The sequence below is a fragment of the Dendroctonus ponderosae genome, unplaced genomic scaffold, assembly GCF_020466585.1.
Source record: "Dendroctonus ponderosae isolate FM_Combo_2020 unplaced genomic scaffold, Dpon_F_20191213v2 Dpon_F_20191213_10, whole genome shotgun sequence".
Taxonomy (NCBI): domain Eukaryota; kingdom Metazoa; phylum Arthropoda; class Insecta; order Coleoptera; family Curculionidae; genus Dendroctonus; species Dendroctonus ponderosae.
In genome coordinates, this window is record NW_026017111.1 from 5,279,654 (window position 1) to 5,296,502 (window position 16,849).

At 41.9% G+C, this 16,849-nt stretch overlaps 2 protein-coding genes across 3 annotated transcripts; one reads left to right on the forward strand and one right to left on the reverse strand.

Annotated features, from left to right (window-relative positions):
• Positions 1-465: 465 nt before the first annotated feature.
• On the reverse strand, positions 466-11,876 carry LOC109533717 (dnaJ homolog subfamily C member 13). Of its 2 annotated transcripts, none has more exons than XM_019899109.2 (28): positions 11,725-11,876; positions 9,648-9,915; positions 9,436-9,598; positions 9,200-9,380; positions 8,894-9,148; positions 8,592-8,841; positions 8,149-8,321; positions 7,886-8,093; positions 7,673-7,828; positions 7,366-7,620; positions 6,938-7,315; positions 6,672-6,883; positions 6,424-6,583; positions 6,098-6,364; positions 5,554-6,042; positions 5,348-5,499; positions 5,085-5,286; positions 4,844-5,032; positions 4,642-4,777; positions 4,407-4,591; positions 4,155-4,346; positions 3,136-3,477; positions 2,859-3,080; positions 2,096-2,805; positions 1,825-2,041; positions 1,328-1,516; positions 889-1,270; positions 466-833 (listed from the first exon to the last, which is right to left on the reverse strand). In XM_019899109.2, the coding sequence occupies exons 2-28, from the start codon at positions 9,735-9,737 to the stop codon at positions 724-726; spliced, it is 6,465 nt and encodes a 2,154-aa protein (XP_019754668.2). In that variant the 5' UTR covers positions 9,738-9,915; positions 11,725-11,876; the 3' UTR covers positions 466-723. The 2 variants fall into 2 exon arrangements, with proteins under 2 accessions (XP_019754668.2, XP_019754667.2); XM_019899108.2 differs by having other exon boundaries at positions 11,627-11,876.
• Positions 11,877-12,399: 523 nt separating this feature from the next.
• LOC109533713 (sodium channel protein Nach) lies at positions 12,400-15,464 on the forward strand. Its single transcript, XM_019899105.2, has 10 exons — positions 12,400-12,533; positions 12,600-12,738; positions 12,799-12,929; positions 12,991-13,078; positions 13,127-13,225; positions 13,279-13,471; positions 13,522-13,575; positions 14,923-15,031; positions 15,189-15,286; positions 15,338-15,464. Exons 1-10 carry the CDS (start codon positions 12,400-12,402, stop codon positions 15,424-15,426), a joined length of 1,134 nt encoding a protein of 377 aa, XP_019754664.2. The 3' UTR covers positions 15,427-15,464.
• Positions 15,465-16,849: the final 1,385 nt, after the last annotated feature.

Here is a 16,849-nt window from a genome sequence, read left to right on the forward strand (position 1 = left end):
TTCGCGTAAAACAAATCCAAATCCCGCAAGTGTATGATTTTCCACAAATCCTAGATAACTCGTAGCATGTAGATAGTTCATAAACAATATGAGCCAGATAAGTAACCAAATATTCATGGATGTTCTAAGATCCATTGCTCAAGACTATGAGATTATTTAATTATTTCACAGTTTTCTTTTATATTTAAACACTGAACTAAAGGGCCAACTTGTAGTGAAAATATGCTTAAAGCGACAGGAAATGCAGCTTTTTAGGGGCGTTTTTCCGAAAAAAACGATAGAATACGCATGTGATGATTACTGTCCCAACTAACCCAAACAAAGGAAAGTGAATTTTCATATTTCAACGATTGTATTTATTATAAGTATGTTATTTTTCCAAATAAATGTTTGTTTAACCGAACTACGTTGCTGGATGATTGATTTGCCCTGTTTTATCGGGTCAAATCTGCCATTGAAACACAGTTTGCATTAAGAAAAATATATTATTTTACGTTATGTTATAAATATTCCTTATTTACTCATAACTATACAACTTATGCACCAGAAAGTGATTAATAAATTGCAAAAAAATTACGAAGAATCATCGTCTAGTAAATTGATATAATTGTGCAGTGCCAGACTACACCAGGACCAAATACTGTATTTACAATGAAAAAGTTCAAAGTTCTCGGGCAAATTTATTGCTTCCTTCGTTGAAAACCCAGCGATTGATCTAATCGACTAAAAACCGTCGTGCTTCAAGTGCGAGTCCTCCCGATGCACAGGCGGTGGTACGACCTGCAGAGAATTGCCCGATCCCTGAGTCAAATAACCGGCTGGAGCTGGGATACCTACAAGCAAAAACAGGATAAACAACCCCGTTTCAGATAACCCAGAAAAACCCACCAGTTAAATACCCAGAGACGTTCGTGCTGGTGATAAACAGATCGTGCTTTTGGTCCTTGTATTCGGCCCAAATGCCGCTTTTTTCCAATATAGCATTCACTCTGTCGCCGTACAGCAGACTTTTAGTCATCGATTTCAACGCCTTAACGATCTGCGCTTTGGTCATGGCAGGATTATCGATCAAATCCAACCGGTCTTCTAGAAGATTCAGCAAAAACTGAATAAAATCCACTTCTAAGGCTTGTTTCACCAACTGGTCCTGACTGTTCGAAAATAGGCGACTTAGCGCTTCGCATGCGACGGCCGTCATGTCTTTTCGCGCTTGCATCGCTTTTTTCAGCGGCTGCATACACTGGGTTTCGGCAATTGCTCCCACACAAAGCTACAACTCGATAGTCACAAAACTGGCGAAACTTTAAAACTGGAAAAATTTACGTACATTGTTCATTGATAAAGACTTGAGAATGAGGATGGCCGATTTGGGTACCGCCACCAATCTAGCGTTGGATTGGCCCATTTGACGGCAAATCCGGGGAATGTGGCCAAATGCCGGGATTAAATCCAATAGGGCTGGCTGAGCCTGCAGAAGGGCGCATAGAGCGTTTGTTGCCAGTTCGAGAAGTTCCTCCTAAAATATATTTTTATTAGGCCGGTTTTTCGAGGATATTCGCTCTGGAACCGGCCCCATTAACTCAGCTTCTAACAGTTCAAAAGTAAGTTCTCTAAACGCCCCAAAAAGTAGTGATTCTAATTTCAATCGCCCTGCATCAAAGATGTTACAACCATTGAATTAACGTATTGAGAGAATGGTGGAGTTTTCTATTAACTATTTGAAAAATCGCTGTTTTTTGCCTCCGCTAGTTGATTCAAAACCCCAGTATTCTCCTAAAACTCTTTAGCAAGAACCCACGGTTTATCAAAAGTTGATTGAATTACATTAGGAGCATCCTTCGACATGTTGTCCAGACAAGTCTCCAGAAGTTCCGAGAGGAACTCTTTGGGCTTCCGCAAAGTCCATGCGGGATTTTCGACGAACAGCCGAAGATAAACGCCGCCAATGATCACTTCGTTCGGGGCAGTTAAGCTGGAAATTCCATTACTATCCGGTTTCTTCCATTGAATTGCCGGATTCGAACACTGTTCCTTGTAGTGCCTGAAAAAGAGCTCGACTTAATATGAACCAATTTTTTTTAGTTGCTGCACTCACTCATCGGTAAGTCTGGCGACTATTGAACACACCCGATTCTTGGCGTCTTCATTCCAAATAAGCTCTGGGTGCTCATGGCACGACTCCAGCATATGCATTGAAGTTTCTGGACTGTCGCGCATCGCATCCAGGAAAATCGGCGGCAGAAACACTTCGGTGGCAATCCGGATTTTCGGGCCCACCAACTTGTCGAGAATCATTCGGGCCAACAGTTCAGCCGCATTTTGCCGAACTGCAGAAACTGTAGAGTTGCAAAAGAGGTTCAGCAAATACAAAACAGCGCCTTTATTTAGCGCTTCTTTGACGAGCTTCGTGTTGGTCACCAAGGCGGAAAACACGTCCAGGATTGGCTGATGCTGCTCCCGCAAAGTGTACAAACTTAACAACAGATAACTGAGCAGTTCGCATGAAGCGATATCACTGATACACTCGTTGTTTCGCGTCACTACTGCGATCACATTGAGCGATTCTACTTGAACAGGAACATGATTTACCACCAGCAGAGTGAACAGCAACTTGAAATGGCCGATGCATTGTAATTCGACGCCGGGATTATTCCGAATCACTGTCGACAGAGCTTTTAGGGCCATCGTTGAGTGCATGAGCTTGTTGTCTTTGGTTACCGAATAAGCAACGTTGGCCAGGTTTCTTAAGAACTCTAGCTGATCGTGAAGAAAGGCCAGAAGATCCACCACTAAGCTCTTCGGATTCTAAACAGTGATTGATTGACATTAATGTTTCGCACTCAAAGCCCAAACCTCACCTGTATAGGAAACGTGGGTTGTTCATTGTAGATCTTCACAAACACTCCGCCAATCACCAGCTCCTCCGAATGGGCGGAAAACTTGAAAGAAGTGGCCGCATTAAAGTCCACATGTTCCCTGCTTTCGATTTGCCCGGCCAGAAAATCCACCAGTTCCGTTCTAGTGCCATTATTCCAGATCAAATAAGGAGTTTCACTGTTCGAGTTCAGAATTTTCAAAATCTGCAAGTTTCCCCACTTCACTAGTGAAAAACTGTTAATCTTTAGTAAGAATCACCTCGTTAGTTTCCTCCGGGCGCTCATTGACCAAGTGCCCAATAATAAAGGGCGTGAGCAGATGCTTCAAAATATCCAAAATCAAAGTATTGCTGACTGAATACAGTCCAGCCATGGTAGCGCACGCTTTGAGCGACTCCCGAGCTAATCGGTTGCTCACCGCCTGCTCGTTGGTCTCTTCATTCCGCTCTATTCCCCCCTCTTCTAGGGTGAAATCGTACTTGAATATAAACAGCATCAAATGCCACAGAGCGCCGCTCTTCAGTAGCTCCAATTGCAGAATGGGATCGACTGCCAACGCGCTGATGCATTCTGTGGTTATGCTGCAAAGCTTCGTAAGATGCTAAAATAAAATTCAAATTTAATAACACCCTCAAAATCAGGCATTTGTAAAGGTCAAATTAAAATATTTGGGATAAATACAAAACTGCTCTTGTTTTACAGTAGAAGAGATTGTCCAGCTCGGCTTCAACTACAGGAGCGGACGCGATAGGCCGCAATTTATCAGTTTGAAAATGGATGTTTGACCCAACTGCCCTCTCTAATTTAAAAATCCGAATCTTCCTAACTAAGGCCAGTACAAATTTGAAATGTTTGCCATGTTTAGCGAACACTTTACTTTAAAGATGCTGAGCGTTTTATAAAAATCGTGCGGAAATTGTGCCCGCCTAGTAAACTTCAGTCTGAAAATGAACGAATGCATCCAGCTGCTTTTTCTTCTTAACAAATTCGCTTCTTTGGAACAAAGGCAAGCAGCAATTTAAAAATTTCATCATATTTAGGTTCTGACGGAGAAAAAGCCAGGATGAAGACTAATGGTTTGCGAAATTGGCAAATATCGGTTTCCAAGTAGAAGGTTGTACATAAGCAACAATAATACAACAAAGGCAAATAAGAAAATAATACAAAATGTTTTCCCATTTGCAATGCAATTTGAATTGCATTTGCAATTCACTTGTTATGGTTTGAAAATATTCAACCATTTTAAATAAAAATTCCATGGCTGTTGCATAATCGTACCTTGAAATGCAGAATGCGACATAAATCCTTAACAAGTTGTGGCAAATTAACGATTCGCTCCCTGCAGGCTTGGAATTGGGCGGCCACACTGAAGCACCTCGTTATATGGATGCAAACCTGAACGGCCACATCGTCCGGTTTGGAGGATCTGCTCAACACGTCCACACACCGGGAGAAAGATTCCAGCAAAACCTGCATTCAAATGCAAAATAACCCCGATATCCCACTAGAGACACTTTGGGCATTAATTACTTCCAGCCCGTTCTGCCTGCGAAGCTCCTCGGCATTAAGAGCTGAACAGTTCACAGTGTGATAAGCCAGTTCGGCAGCGGAAGCCAATAGAGGCTCAGTCTTGGAGAATAATTGATCGTCATTGGTCTCGATTTTAATTGTGGTGATCAGCTGCGGATATCCAGAGTATTTGTAGGGCTTCAGCACTGAAACGCATTCATTAAACGGCGTGTTAGAGAGGGGTGGGGCTCCATACCTTCAGAGTGACGGTGGAAGAGAATGCTTTGCGTCTTCAACAGCAGGACGATGTTATTAGGATTCGGCCCATCGGCATTCCAGCTGGTTCTGCTGCAGAGAAACTCGTAGGCCTGATTAACCTGCTCAAATCGCTCCTGGAAAATTGCACCGTGGAAAGACTTCAACAAATACAACAGAACAAACAAATAAGGAAATCTTACTCTTCCTTCGGGATTTTTGTCCGGGTGAAACTGCTGCGCTAACTTGTAGTAAGCCTTGCGAATCACTGCTTCATCATGCGAGGTGCCTTGCAGGCCCAAATTTCCATATGCCTCTTCCACAGTCATTTGGGGCGGCTTTTTCTCCACCTCGCACTTCCAGGTGTCCAGCACGTCCTTAAGCAATGCCACCTGGAAAACCCGATTAGAAAGACCTCTGCTGGGAGCAACTTCCTGCACTTACTGGGTCTGGAATGGGCCAGTCGGGGAACTTCACATTATCGCACAGATGTCGCAGGTAGAAAATGTTGCAAAAGAGCTCGCGCTCCAATTGCGGGTACCGAATGCTGGGTATGGCTATATACAAGTAACGGGCCATGGTATGGGTGCGCAACCTTGGCGTAAAGTCGGCGATATGTGCAGCTATTCGCTCAATCAACATCCGCCTGAAAACATGTAAAAAGCCTAGCTGAGATCCAAAAAGCCGCACTTTTAGCGCCTAGTTACCGCATCAGCGAGTTCCAAATGGCTTCCGGAGTATCGAATTCGCCCAGAAATATGTGGGCGAATTTCTCAGCGCCGTAATTTTCCAGATAGTTGATCATAGCTTCAGGCAAAAGACGCCCCAGAATACTTTTCTGAGCTGCTGTTGTTCTTGACTAAAATTCAAACAAAATTGCCTCAGAAAACCTGGATTTTGCTCCACTGCTCACCTCGTCAGTCTTAAAGGCCTGTTTCATGTGCGTCAACTGCAAAAAGCGTGCTATCGGAAGCACGTTACTGCCCGTGTACATCAGAATAAAGTAAAAAACTCCAGTTAAATAAACTTTGGGCATCTCGGGGTTATCGGTCATTATCTCGCATAGTAGCGTGGATACTTTCTCCACTAAAATCGGGTCGAAAGTGAGCAGCAGCTGCACTACATGCGACAGCACCGTCTGCTCTGAAAGAATTCGTTTGATTTTTGGAATGGGGCGCACAATCGCCCCGTCAGCGTCCCTGCTAGGGAAATACTCGCACATCCTGATCAGCACATTGAGAATATGGGTGGCTAAGTCGCTTTCGTTCAGAACAGGGTTTCCTTTGGCTAAAAGACACCACTTGAGCTGGGGAAGTTGAGCCAGAGCCCTCCACCCATCCAAGCCCATGGCCCAGCAGCGGGTTTTACTTGTAATTGCCCCTTTGGAGAACAATTCCTTGACCTAAAACCGCCAAATAACCCTGAACATGCCTGAAAAAATGCATGCGCAAAATTACCTCGTCTAAAGTAATGGGGCCTTTGCCGCCCTCATCCGTATTATAATGCCACTCTTTCTTCTGCTCGATGTACATATCGGGACCGGCTTCGATAACATTAGTTTGGGTGGGAATTACCGCCCTTGATGTGTGAAGATGGGCCAAAGTCATTAAATCCACCAGAATCTTCACGCCGCCCATATCTATCAGTTCCCGCACATTCTTCCTGTGCAACATCAGCTTTCCTATAAAGGTAACTAGTCGGTCTCTTTCCATCTTGTCTATGCACTGAAAAGCATCAAGAAATGCTGGTTAAATTCAAATGAACCTGCGGATATAAATATTACTCGTTCAAGCATGACGACTATGTATTTGGTATCGCTGAACGGTCCGATGTCTTCGAAATAACGCCCATAGACGATGGCCATGGCTTGCAGGCACATGCATTTCATTTCTCCTTTGCTGGTCAGCAGGAATCGATGGTAGAGGTCGTTAAAAAATTCATACCTAAAAGTGTAGGTGTTTGAGCAAGCCAAAAATCACATTACACCTATTCGATAGAGGGTTGGACTATAGAAACAAAACTGAGCATTACGATTTTCTTATGGGTGAGTCGTCGTTATGGTCATCCATTTCCAGTAGCAGCCGCAAGTAATAATCGCCAATTTTCACTTCTTCGGCCAAACATTGATAGTTCAGCTCAAACTCTTGGTGATTCCATGAAACCAGCGCGTTTCCTGCCAAGTCCTTGTCGTTGGAAAACTGGCGAATTTCACTGTCTAAAGCCGATCGCAATTCTTCCCTAGTCTGCAATGGGAATTGGTTGATTAGAGCGTTTTCCTATTTAACCCAGGAAAGAACCTTATGGTTCCAAATCAAGTTGGGAAGAGCATGATCTTGACTGAAGCTCCAGTAGAACAGCGCCCAGTTGCTCTCGGCTTTAACTCGCTCTCTTCGTTTCCTCAGCACAATCGGCCGCTCCTTTATCTTCTCCTCACGTTTCAAGCTGATGCCAACCTTAGCGCCCCAATGCTGCAGCGCCAAATTCGTGTAATACTCCACGTGCTTCTCCACATTCTTCAGCTGCCTTTCCACTGTTATCCAATTGGGATTTCTTCGCGTCTTCATCGCATGATCTTGAGCGATCTTCAAATTATCGCGATGATTCAGTAGTTCTTGTTCTTTGGCTTCTTTAGGCACTTGCTCCGGAGAGTCGAGGAACGATATAAGTCCAATGGGCTGAAGAACACAAAATCATCTAAAATTTAGTGGGGATTTTGAAAAGTTACCATGATTCTCTTTAGAAGGCCCATTGCAATTGGATTGCCGGTCACCCACAGGCCTGTAAGATGCCTAGAGAGCTGTCGATGTGTAAGCATTCGTCCATCGGAGCCCTGCGTGTATAAAGAGGAGAGAAGATGCCTGGGCAAGGCCCCTTCAGCTAAGGAGAGATTTTGCATCTTCACCGCCACCTCAGAGTCCCCTTCTTCGATCAAGGCCCGCATCACTAGTCCCACTCCCTTGACAATGGCCATGGAAGGGTGCTGCAAAGACCGAAAAGACTAGGGTGAAGCTGGCGCAACTAAATCTACCCACTTGGAAGAGTTTGAAGAGAATTCGGCCTCTATCTGCAACCATTTCCAGTAGCGTATCAAAGTGTTTGCCATCAGTGGTTTCACTGTAGGGCACACATAGGGCGAAGGTGAGGAAATCGAGCATCGAAGAAACGACCAGAGCTCCAGAGCCTTGGGCCTGCAAGCAAAGGGCAAAGAAAAGGGGGGTTGGGGAGTCAATAATAAGACGGTTTACTATATGGGTCGTCCACATGTTGAGCAGACTCTCCAAGAACGGTTTAGTTTGCAGAAGCAGCGACTTATTCAGCTGCTCCTGCTTCAAATCGTAATCATCATGCATGGGGTGCATCAGGGCGCAAATCATATCCATGGCTGCGTGCGTGACGCCGTGATTGTTCCTTTTAAGGGCCGTGATCACTTTGATTCCGATCGACTCCCGAAATCTGCAATGGAATTGATCTTTTCCTTTAGTGAGAAGTGCAGCGTCTACCGACTTACCCGGGGAGTTTGGTGAAAGCAGCAAACCCGATTTTGCTGGCCGCGAGTCTACGGAGCGCATGGAATTGGGACTCGAGTTCTTCGGCTGAAATTAGCTTCTGGTCGCCTTCGCGTGATACCAGCGTTTGCAGGGCGGCTACGATCAGTTTTTCTTTGTTCTCGGAAAATATTCCCTGGGGAATATAAATGCGGTAAAAAATGCCCATTGTATGGAGAAAGCCCGTAATTTTTCTTTGGGTGTTTTGCATCAAATAGTGATCGTGAGCGAGTCGTTCAATGGTACAAAACAGTTAAGAATTGCGATAAACCGACGCATCATGAGCACAGCTTCACTTCTCTCATTGCAGTTCAGTTTAAAAATCGTTCTTCTCAAAGAGTCTAACGCCTTAATTTAAGACAAACTACACAAACCCACCCCATTCATGTAAACCCGATAAACTTACTTCTTGGGTAACGCTGTACAAAAGCCCGCTATATGAAATGTTGGCATTGAAGCGCTTCACACAATTAGCGAGAGTCAAATGCGGCAACGAGCTCTGGAATAGTTTCAAATGCAAACTCTCCACCTCTTCCTCAACGGGGATGTTCAAAGGTCCCAGCCGAAGGCCCTTGGGGGTGGGACGCATTGTAATGTAAACGTCCTTGTTCCCAGAGGCTCGCACCCCATCCAATAGGGACGCCAACACCGAGTCCCTTTAATGGACAAACTTTTTAAAAAACCCTGCAGGTTTTGGGCACCACCTACCTGTCGGTGGACGTGTAAGTCCGAATCTGTCCATTAACGTACTCTATACTAAACTGTTGCGGGTTATCACTATCGCGCACTAAAGCAAATATATCACATAAGGGTTGCAACGTACAAATACTGTAGGTTTGAGGATCGCGCTCGAGCAGACAATGCTCGGATAGGCAGAGAATTCGTCGGACGGCCTCGGAATGTCTGGCTTTGTGGATTTTGTGGACGAAAAACTCGGATGCGGACGTTAGAAACTCATCTTCACTATGGGAAGCCTATTAGAAACTCATCGAGTCCCACGTGTAGAAAACTTACCTATATTTGCCGAACCTTTGCCTCTGGAAGTCATCCAGACTGATTGGCTGGCCTAATACTTTGATGTTGATCCCCAAGAACATGGAAGCGTTTTCCGCAATTTTGATTTTAATTTCCTCAAAGTCCACTGTTTGGAACATATGCAGGCGCCCAAATCCGCCACAGACTATCACAAAACCACCTGCAATCCATAGGAAAACGCCAGTTTGGTTCACTTCGTTGCCCTCTAGCCTCACCTGGGTAATCACACACCGTGCAAATCCCCTCAAAGTCCTTGTAGGTGTAACTGGCAAGAATAGTATTGGTAGTCGGATCCAGTTGGTCAAGAGAGTAAGGAGTGACTTCCAATAGAACTGGTAACCGTATATCGGACCAATGGTGCTTATAGGCTTGGTAACGCTACAGAACATGTTAAATAACATCAAATAACCAGTCGAAACACACTTACATAAATTTCTTTGGGTTTTTCGATGAATAAATGCTTAAACTTCATGGTTTCGGTAATAACATAAGTGCGATGTTCCGTGGAGAAAATCATTTTGTTCAATTTTTTGTCCTTTTTCACTGTTATCTGGTACTCGTGCGGCGAATTGGCGCCAGTCTTGATTGGCTGAATCGAGTAGAACTCATTGTACGGCCACTTGTTGGTCACCTCTAGAGTGGAAGGGTTGTAGGTGGTCACTCCCTTCGATCCGATGGAAAATATGCGTTTGTATCTGAAATAAGAGACGGAAATTTTGGGTGCAAGTTAACAGGCGTCTGAAAAATCAACCACGGTCAAATTGGTCGCGTTTAAGATGAGACCTTCCTCTTGGCTGGGCCGAAATTTCAAGTAGTTGCGTCAATTGAGTTGGCTGTTATGATTTTTTTAGTAACTGCACTACAAGTTATGCGGTTTCAGCGGTAAAGTTCAGAAGCTTCCAACGATTCAGCCGGTGCTCGACTTTAAACGAAAATTTGTCTAGTTTTGGATAAAACCTCCTCTTCGTTGGGTCGACATTTCAAGAAGCTGCGTTAACTGTCTTGGGAGCCATGAATTTTTGTTTAAATGTACTACAAGTTATGCGGTTTCTTAAAATGTACGTCCAGTTCAAAAGCTTCCAACGATTGAGCTCGTGCTCGGTTTTAAACGAAAAATCATCTAGCTGTAGGTAGAACTTTCCTCTTGGCCTTGCCAAATTTTCAAGTAGCTCCGTCCTCCGATTGGAGAGTTACAATTTTTTATTTAAATCCCCTGCATTTTTGCCGGATTCTTACATTCCGCATCTTAGCATCTTAAAAACAACTCAAGGAGCCAATTCTAATAAAAGTCAATCATTTCATAGTTTGGGAGTTTAGTCAGTTGCAAAAACCCAAACCACCTGAATTATTCACCAAGCGATAAAGTAGCWACTCTAGTTTTTTACTAGAAAATGCCACTTTAGTCGAAAAYGAGTGAAATTAGAGCTTTTAAAGAAGGGTACCCTTTCTGCGCAAAAAACAATGAACTATCAGCACAAGCTTTCAAATTGCCATTATTTTCAGTGGCGTAGAAGTTGGRAACCAACTAATCCCCTCCAGCACTAAACCGCACAACCAGCACTAAAACATTTTTTTTACTCACGCTCATCATGTAGCTACAAGTAATTACAAAATGCGTGCAAAAATTCAGTAGTGTGTCACAAACAGTTCAATGAAATATAAGCTTAATAAAGTCGGTATAATTAATAATTGCTGCCAACTTTGTGAAGTGGATTTTAGCTAATTAATGGCGGTTATCAAAACCAAATTAGTGTAAAGTTACGCAACACGCTCGAAACATCGGATTGAACTAAAAGAAAGGAATTTCTCTTTTCAGACCAGAAACAAAATACATTAATCGGTTAAATGCATATCAAATTACCCAACCAAAACAAAAATGTTTCATTGAACTATAAGTAATTTGCGATAGCCAGTGATTTATGGTATCGTTTCTTTGAGCCATTAAAAAACGACTAGAGAAGTCAATGCATAACTCGGTTTCTCTTCAGTGTTATAACAAAGCCCACATTATCCTTTGAAAATAAAATATTTTATATTCAAAGATATTATTCAATAACAATTATTTTGGATCCAAAGTCTATTAAATACGAACTGAGTCCTCTCTATGGCACCCCTACCATAGATCCCTTCTTGATACTAAGGCCTTTGTTCATAGATCGTTACTTGGAGGTAGATAATGCACTTTTGAGGTGCACTAGTTGTGGAATCGAAAAGTGGATATCTTTGGCAAAATACCTACATAGAAAAGCAGAGTTTTGGGGCATTGACTTGAAACAACGCCTAGCTTCAAAGTTTCAAAATTGCTGACTATGGCATTTACATGTTTCGCTTAAAACATCGCATTTAGACTATCGAAACCATTCAAACCTATAGACATACTAGCTAATTGAGCCCCAATCAACTCACTTTCCTTTCCATGAGTGCTTCGTTACCAGAAAACAGGCAATATCGTGATTATCCGACAAAGGCATCATCTTTAGCCGACTGCTTCCCACATAGATCACCTTTTGAGATGTTTTGAAGAACCGGCTCAGACTCCAGATATGTAGGCAAGTTGAGTCACATTACAGATGAACAGCTAACATTGACGAATTTAAACAGCTACCACTTTTGGGGGAGTTCTCAGCAATCAGCGATCAACTCAGCTGTTTTTGTTTTGAAACACGAAAGTGACAACCCATCGTTGCTGACGTCCAACGTCAGTTAAATCTGGCGTTAGAGCCACCACTAAAATGTGACAACGTCGCGGAGCAGTCTGAATAAACGAAAACAAAAACCGTTGAAAATGCCGCTTAATGGAAAGATTGAATCTGATGAACATTTAATGGATCCATTAGAGGGCTGTTATCAAAAATCTTTACTCAGGGAAACCGTATGGCCATTAGCGGAGTTCAGCATGCATTAGAAGTTAGATTATGTGCTGCAAGCATCGAAAAGTAGGATGGAAGCCAAAAAATTTAAGTCTCCAGTAGGATATTTTGAAAAAACCCGGATTTACTTGAAGAATAGTCATTTGCATGGGCTGAAGTACATAGAAAGTGGGGAAAGACATGTTTCTATAAGGTATATAACAGGCGTGCATTTTGGGTACCAAGGTATAAAAAATTCGCTTATTTTGGTTATTCGAATGATATTTCAGATTATTTTGGGCCGGAATTTTCTTAATTTGTTGCTGCGTAATGGCATTGGTGTTCATCTCGCTTGTTCGCACCTACCAGGAAAATTCGATAACTTTTCTTACCGAAACCACCTATTTGGAGTGGAACACCTCATTTCCCTCGGTCTCAGTTTGCCAAATATCTGGCGCCGATATGTCGCTGATTGACCAGTAAGACTAAGACATCTGAAGACTTTTTGGACTTATTTCGATGGTTTCCAGGCCTTTTGATCAGCGGGACAACAAAGCAATGCTGGAGTTTTTTATTACCGACTTGCTGTTTTTTTCTGGCAGTTGCTACGCTTGCCAGTATGAGTGTTTCTCCTGCTCCAAAGTGAATATTTCGCAAATTATTCAAAAAGTTAGTCATTTAATTGCATTTTGCTTCTTTAATTGCAAAAGGTTTTTTTCAAAAATTTAGCTTCGCAAACCTTGTTCGAAGATTTTATCAAGCTGCAAATGGAACGAGAAAGAGTTCAACTGTTGCGACCAGTTTCTGCCTCTGGAAACCGAGTATGGGGTTTGCTTCTCCTTCAACTCTCTTCATACTAAGCAAGTGTTAATTGAGGCCTGGAAACTTTTAAGGATTTTTAATAACGCAAACGCTCTTTAGGAACCCGAACGAGGAACTGTTAAATCTGCAAATGAACAGGGAAACTGGAACAGGGAAACTTTCGATTGAGACGATTGAAGACGTCAGGGTAAAAGGGCATTTTATGAAAGTTTCCAATTTCACTTTCACGTTTCAGGTGTACATTCATGGGCCTGAAGAGGTTCCTTTCATCAACGCCGAGTCGAACTATATGAAGGACATTTTGCTTGGCGAGCATTATGAGATATTGTTTAATGTAAGCATGATTTGCCTATTTTGGTTGTTAGCCGTTTCCAAAAATCTTCGCAGGTAGTTGAAATCGATAACGATGCAAGAATAATCGAGCTCCCTTTGTGGAAGCGAAAATGTCGATTCCCTTGGGAACTTCCTAATAATCTTCGGGTTCATCGCTTATACAGCTACTCAACTTGCCTGGTTCAGTGCCATGCAGATAATCACTTTCGAATCTGCAACTGTACTCACCATCTGATGCCTTACTATAGTAAGGACAAGAATCGCTGATTTTCCCTTTGCGCAGCAATTTTGTTTCAGATAAGCGCAGCTACTGCGATATCGAGGGCCTAAAGTGTTTGACTAACAATTTTGGTAAGTTGAGGGATTATGCGAGTGTTTCCATGTGGTAGCTTCTATCTCCTTGAGGGTTAACAATTTCTAATCCCACTAGCCAAAGAGAGCTCTGAAGATTGACTATCAAAAACGTGCGAGCAGTTAATTGGAGTTTTTCTAAGGTTTCTGAGATGTTTTTAGGGGCTTTAAGCCTCAACCGCTCCAAACTGTTTAAAATTCTGCCTCTATTTCTTTAGAGGTTAGGAAACTGTGTAAGGTTTTCCATTAGCAGAGAGATCTTAAGACGCTCTATTGAAAAGGTCATTACATGTCAATGGATATTTTCAGCTGTTTTGAAGATATGGGGTGTTCTAAAACGCAAGAGCGGTCTAACGTTGGTACTTTTTTACAACCTTTTGGCTGAAGATGGATCTCGAAAAGTTCATTATAAGTTAAATGATATTTTCAATGGTTTTSTAGATATAGGGTGATTTATAGGCCTGGATAACTCAATTAATYTTCATAGCGGGAMTTTCGTGCGCCAACACAATGCACCGGCGCAGTAACTCAGTTCGCTTGCTGGGAATATGTTGATGAGTTTTTTCACTTSTTTTTAAATTTATTTTAAGGGCCATTTGTCAATAATATTTTTAACATTTCTTCAAAATTTCAGAATTTTCCGGTTTTAGCAAAGTTACKCTTCTCTCTAAATGCTCAATTTTCTAAAGATTYACTTAAAAATGCTGACAATATTAAGGTATTTTCCGCGGAACTGAAYAGCTTTTTTTCTGGAACCTTTTACAGCTTCGAATTTTGGACAAAACTMAAAATTTCTTCTGGATTTTTTCCCAAAAATATTTCCCCGAACAGAACAAGTGAGAGTTTAGAATCAATTATTCGGAAAACGCGTCACTTTTGTCGCTGTGAATAATTTGGTTTGTTCAAATTCCGGTTTCTTCACTTTTAGGTCAATATTTCTTAACAAAACTCTCTCTGAACAGAACAACGCATTTTTTTCTATAGTTTTACTGTAAAATWCTGGCAAACGGAGAGTCTTTTAYYCRAAAAAGTTAAAAAATKGATTTACAAGAAAAGTCAGTTTGGTCTTCTTTRTCGTCTGTTTCGAATACCCATTTTACCTTTGAATTTGGGACAAAATCGAAACAAAGTTATCTYGTTTTTTTCGACAAACTTTAGGTTTTCTCAAAAAACGTCCAGAAAAAGCAAAAGCGCAACTCAACACAGTGTTACCCAGGCCTAGTGATTTAAGCCGCAAGCGCCGCAATTCGTCGTTTGTGCTTATTTCTTTTAGAGGTTAGAATTTTGCAAGAAAAAAATTTTACTCAAAAGATATGTTGAACCGTTTGCAATATTGAGCGGTTTTAGAAACTGTAAATCGGCTACACTCGAAAGGTTCCGATAAGCCTGGATTAAGCTGTGACTGTTATCCCTCCTGCACCGAGCCTGAATACAATATCGTTTCAAAGGAGAAAAGGTGAGTAAAACCAGTAGTAGAGAAGTGTATAAATTGAAATAATAATAAAAGACACAAACGACATCAGCCATAGGAACGAATATTTCAAATATAACAAAACGTGTGTCATACACTATCAAATTATGCACTAGATTTTTAAAAAATTGTAAATTCTCAGCTCCAACTACTCAAGTAGTGGAATCACTATCGAGATGCAGTCGCTGCCCACATCCAGATTCAAGAGGGTTGTTGTTAAAAATATCCTGGACTTGGTGGGTAAGTTTTTTAAGTTTTCCAAAAAAAAAATTAAAACTGGGGTGGTTTTAGTTTCTATTGGAGGAGCAGCCGGATTCTTCATAGGAGCTTCATTACTCACCGTTGTCGAAATAATTTACATCTACTTTATAAGAACATAGAAAGTCAGGGTTTGTTCAATGAATTCGGACAGTTCTAGCCGTTATTTGTCAATTAATTACCGCCAATCTGATAAAGATGAATATCTGCTGGTTCAACTTGCTTGGAAAGAGTGAAGTTTGCTGTCTTAGAGGCAAAAAGTTTCGCGTCCAGGCCGTCATCAAGGATTCCAGCGAAGTGAGTCAAAGCGGCTTTTAACAAATAATGTTTACTGAACATCTCTGTAGATTTGAGTGCATTTTCAGACAAATAAACGCTAATTTACCCAGTTGGCCGTGGTTTTATCCCGCAGGAATCTGCCATTGCATGGAGCAGTGCACATTTCAGCCTACTATGGTTGCAAAATGTTTTTTTTTCAAAAGCTTGGTAATCGAAGAAGAAGTTTTTTCTGACTACTAAAGAATTCGTCTGTTGTTGCCCTTAGAAAACACCTTAAAAATAATGTGTTTTCTTCCACAAGGTTTACTTCGCTTTGTTTGGACGGCCACTAGCTGAAGCAGACAAACAATAGCGGATTTTGGTGCTGGAGACATGCCAATGTACGGGTTTGGAAGCAAGGGACTCGTGCAGGAATTTTAAAAGGCGATTGAAGCAAATGCACCTTTGTACAATTAATTCTTCGAGTTCTGTCCACCCCTTTCGCCGTTCTTAAGAAGCGTCGTCCCCTTTCCCCAATAAAAATGCCCAGTCAAGATGTGCAAGGGTTGCTTTCACCAGTTTTACCAATACGCTATTCCTGCAGGCGACATTGATTAGTTGCCTAAAAAAAACTCCCGACTGGACGTTGCGGACATTACTATTCGGCCCTTTGTGTTACGAGATTATAAATCTACCTTTCTCGGCAAAAGTTCTGCCAGCCACATATTATTTTTTTAGATTGCGGCGACACCAGATCGGGTTTTTTCCTTCGATTTATGGCCGCTTTCCATATCGATTCTGGCGCCTAAGGTACAATGTATTTGCGAACACGCTGAAAATTAGTTTTCCCCTATTAATTAATGCCTTATTGTGCCCCGGGCTGCATTCAAAGGTGATTATTATTATTTTTATTTCACTTAATCACTTCTTTCCGCGGAAAATCGCTTTGTTTCGGAATTTTATAATTGACTGTTGGGGGTTTTGCGTTTCAACTGAAAAATCGCTTTATTCTCCTTAAATCGCACGCGATTTATTCCATTGATGGATTGGGGATTGGAAAAGTTGCCTAAAGCCGAACCAGAAGATTGCCAAAGCCGAACTGTTCATTTATATAACGAAGTGTGTATCATACATTGTTAAATAATTGTATATACTTTCCTGACTGTGTTTCAATTCCAAATCAAAATTAATTCCTGGGTTTCAGTCATTTATTGTCTTCATTTATCAATTAAACTACGTTTCGGTGTATTTTTTTCACCATCATCAGTTTTTCTAAAATAACAGATA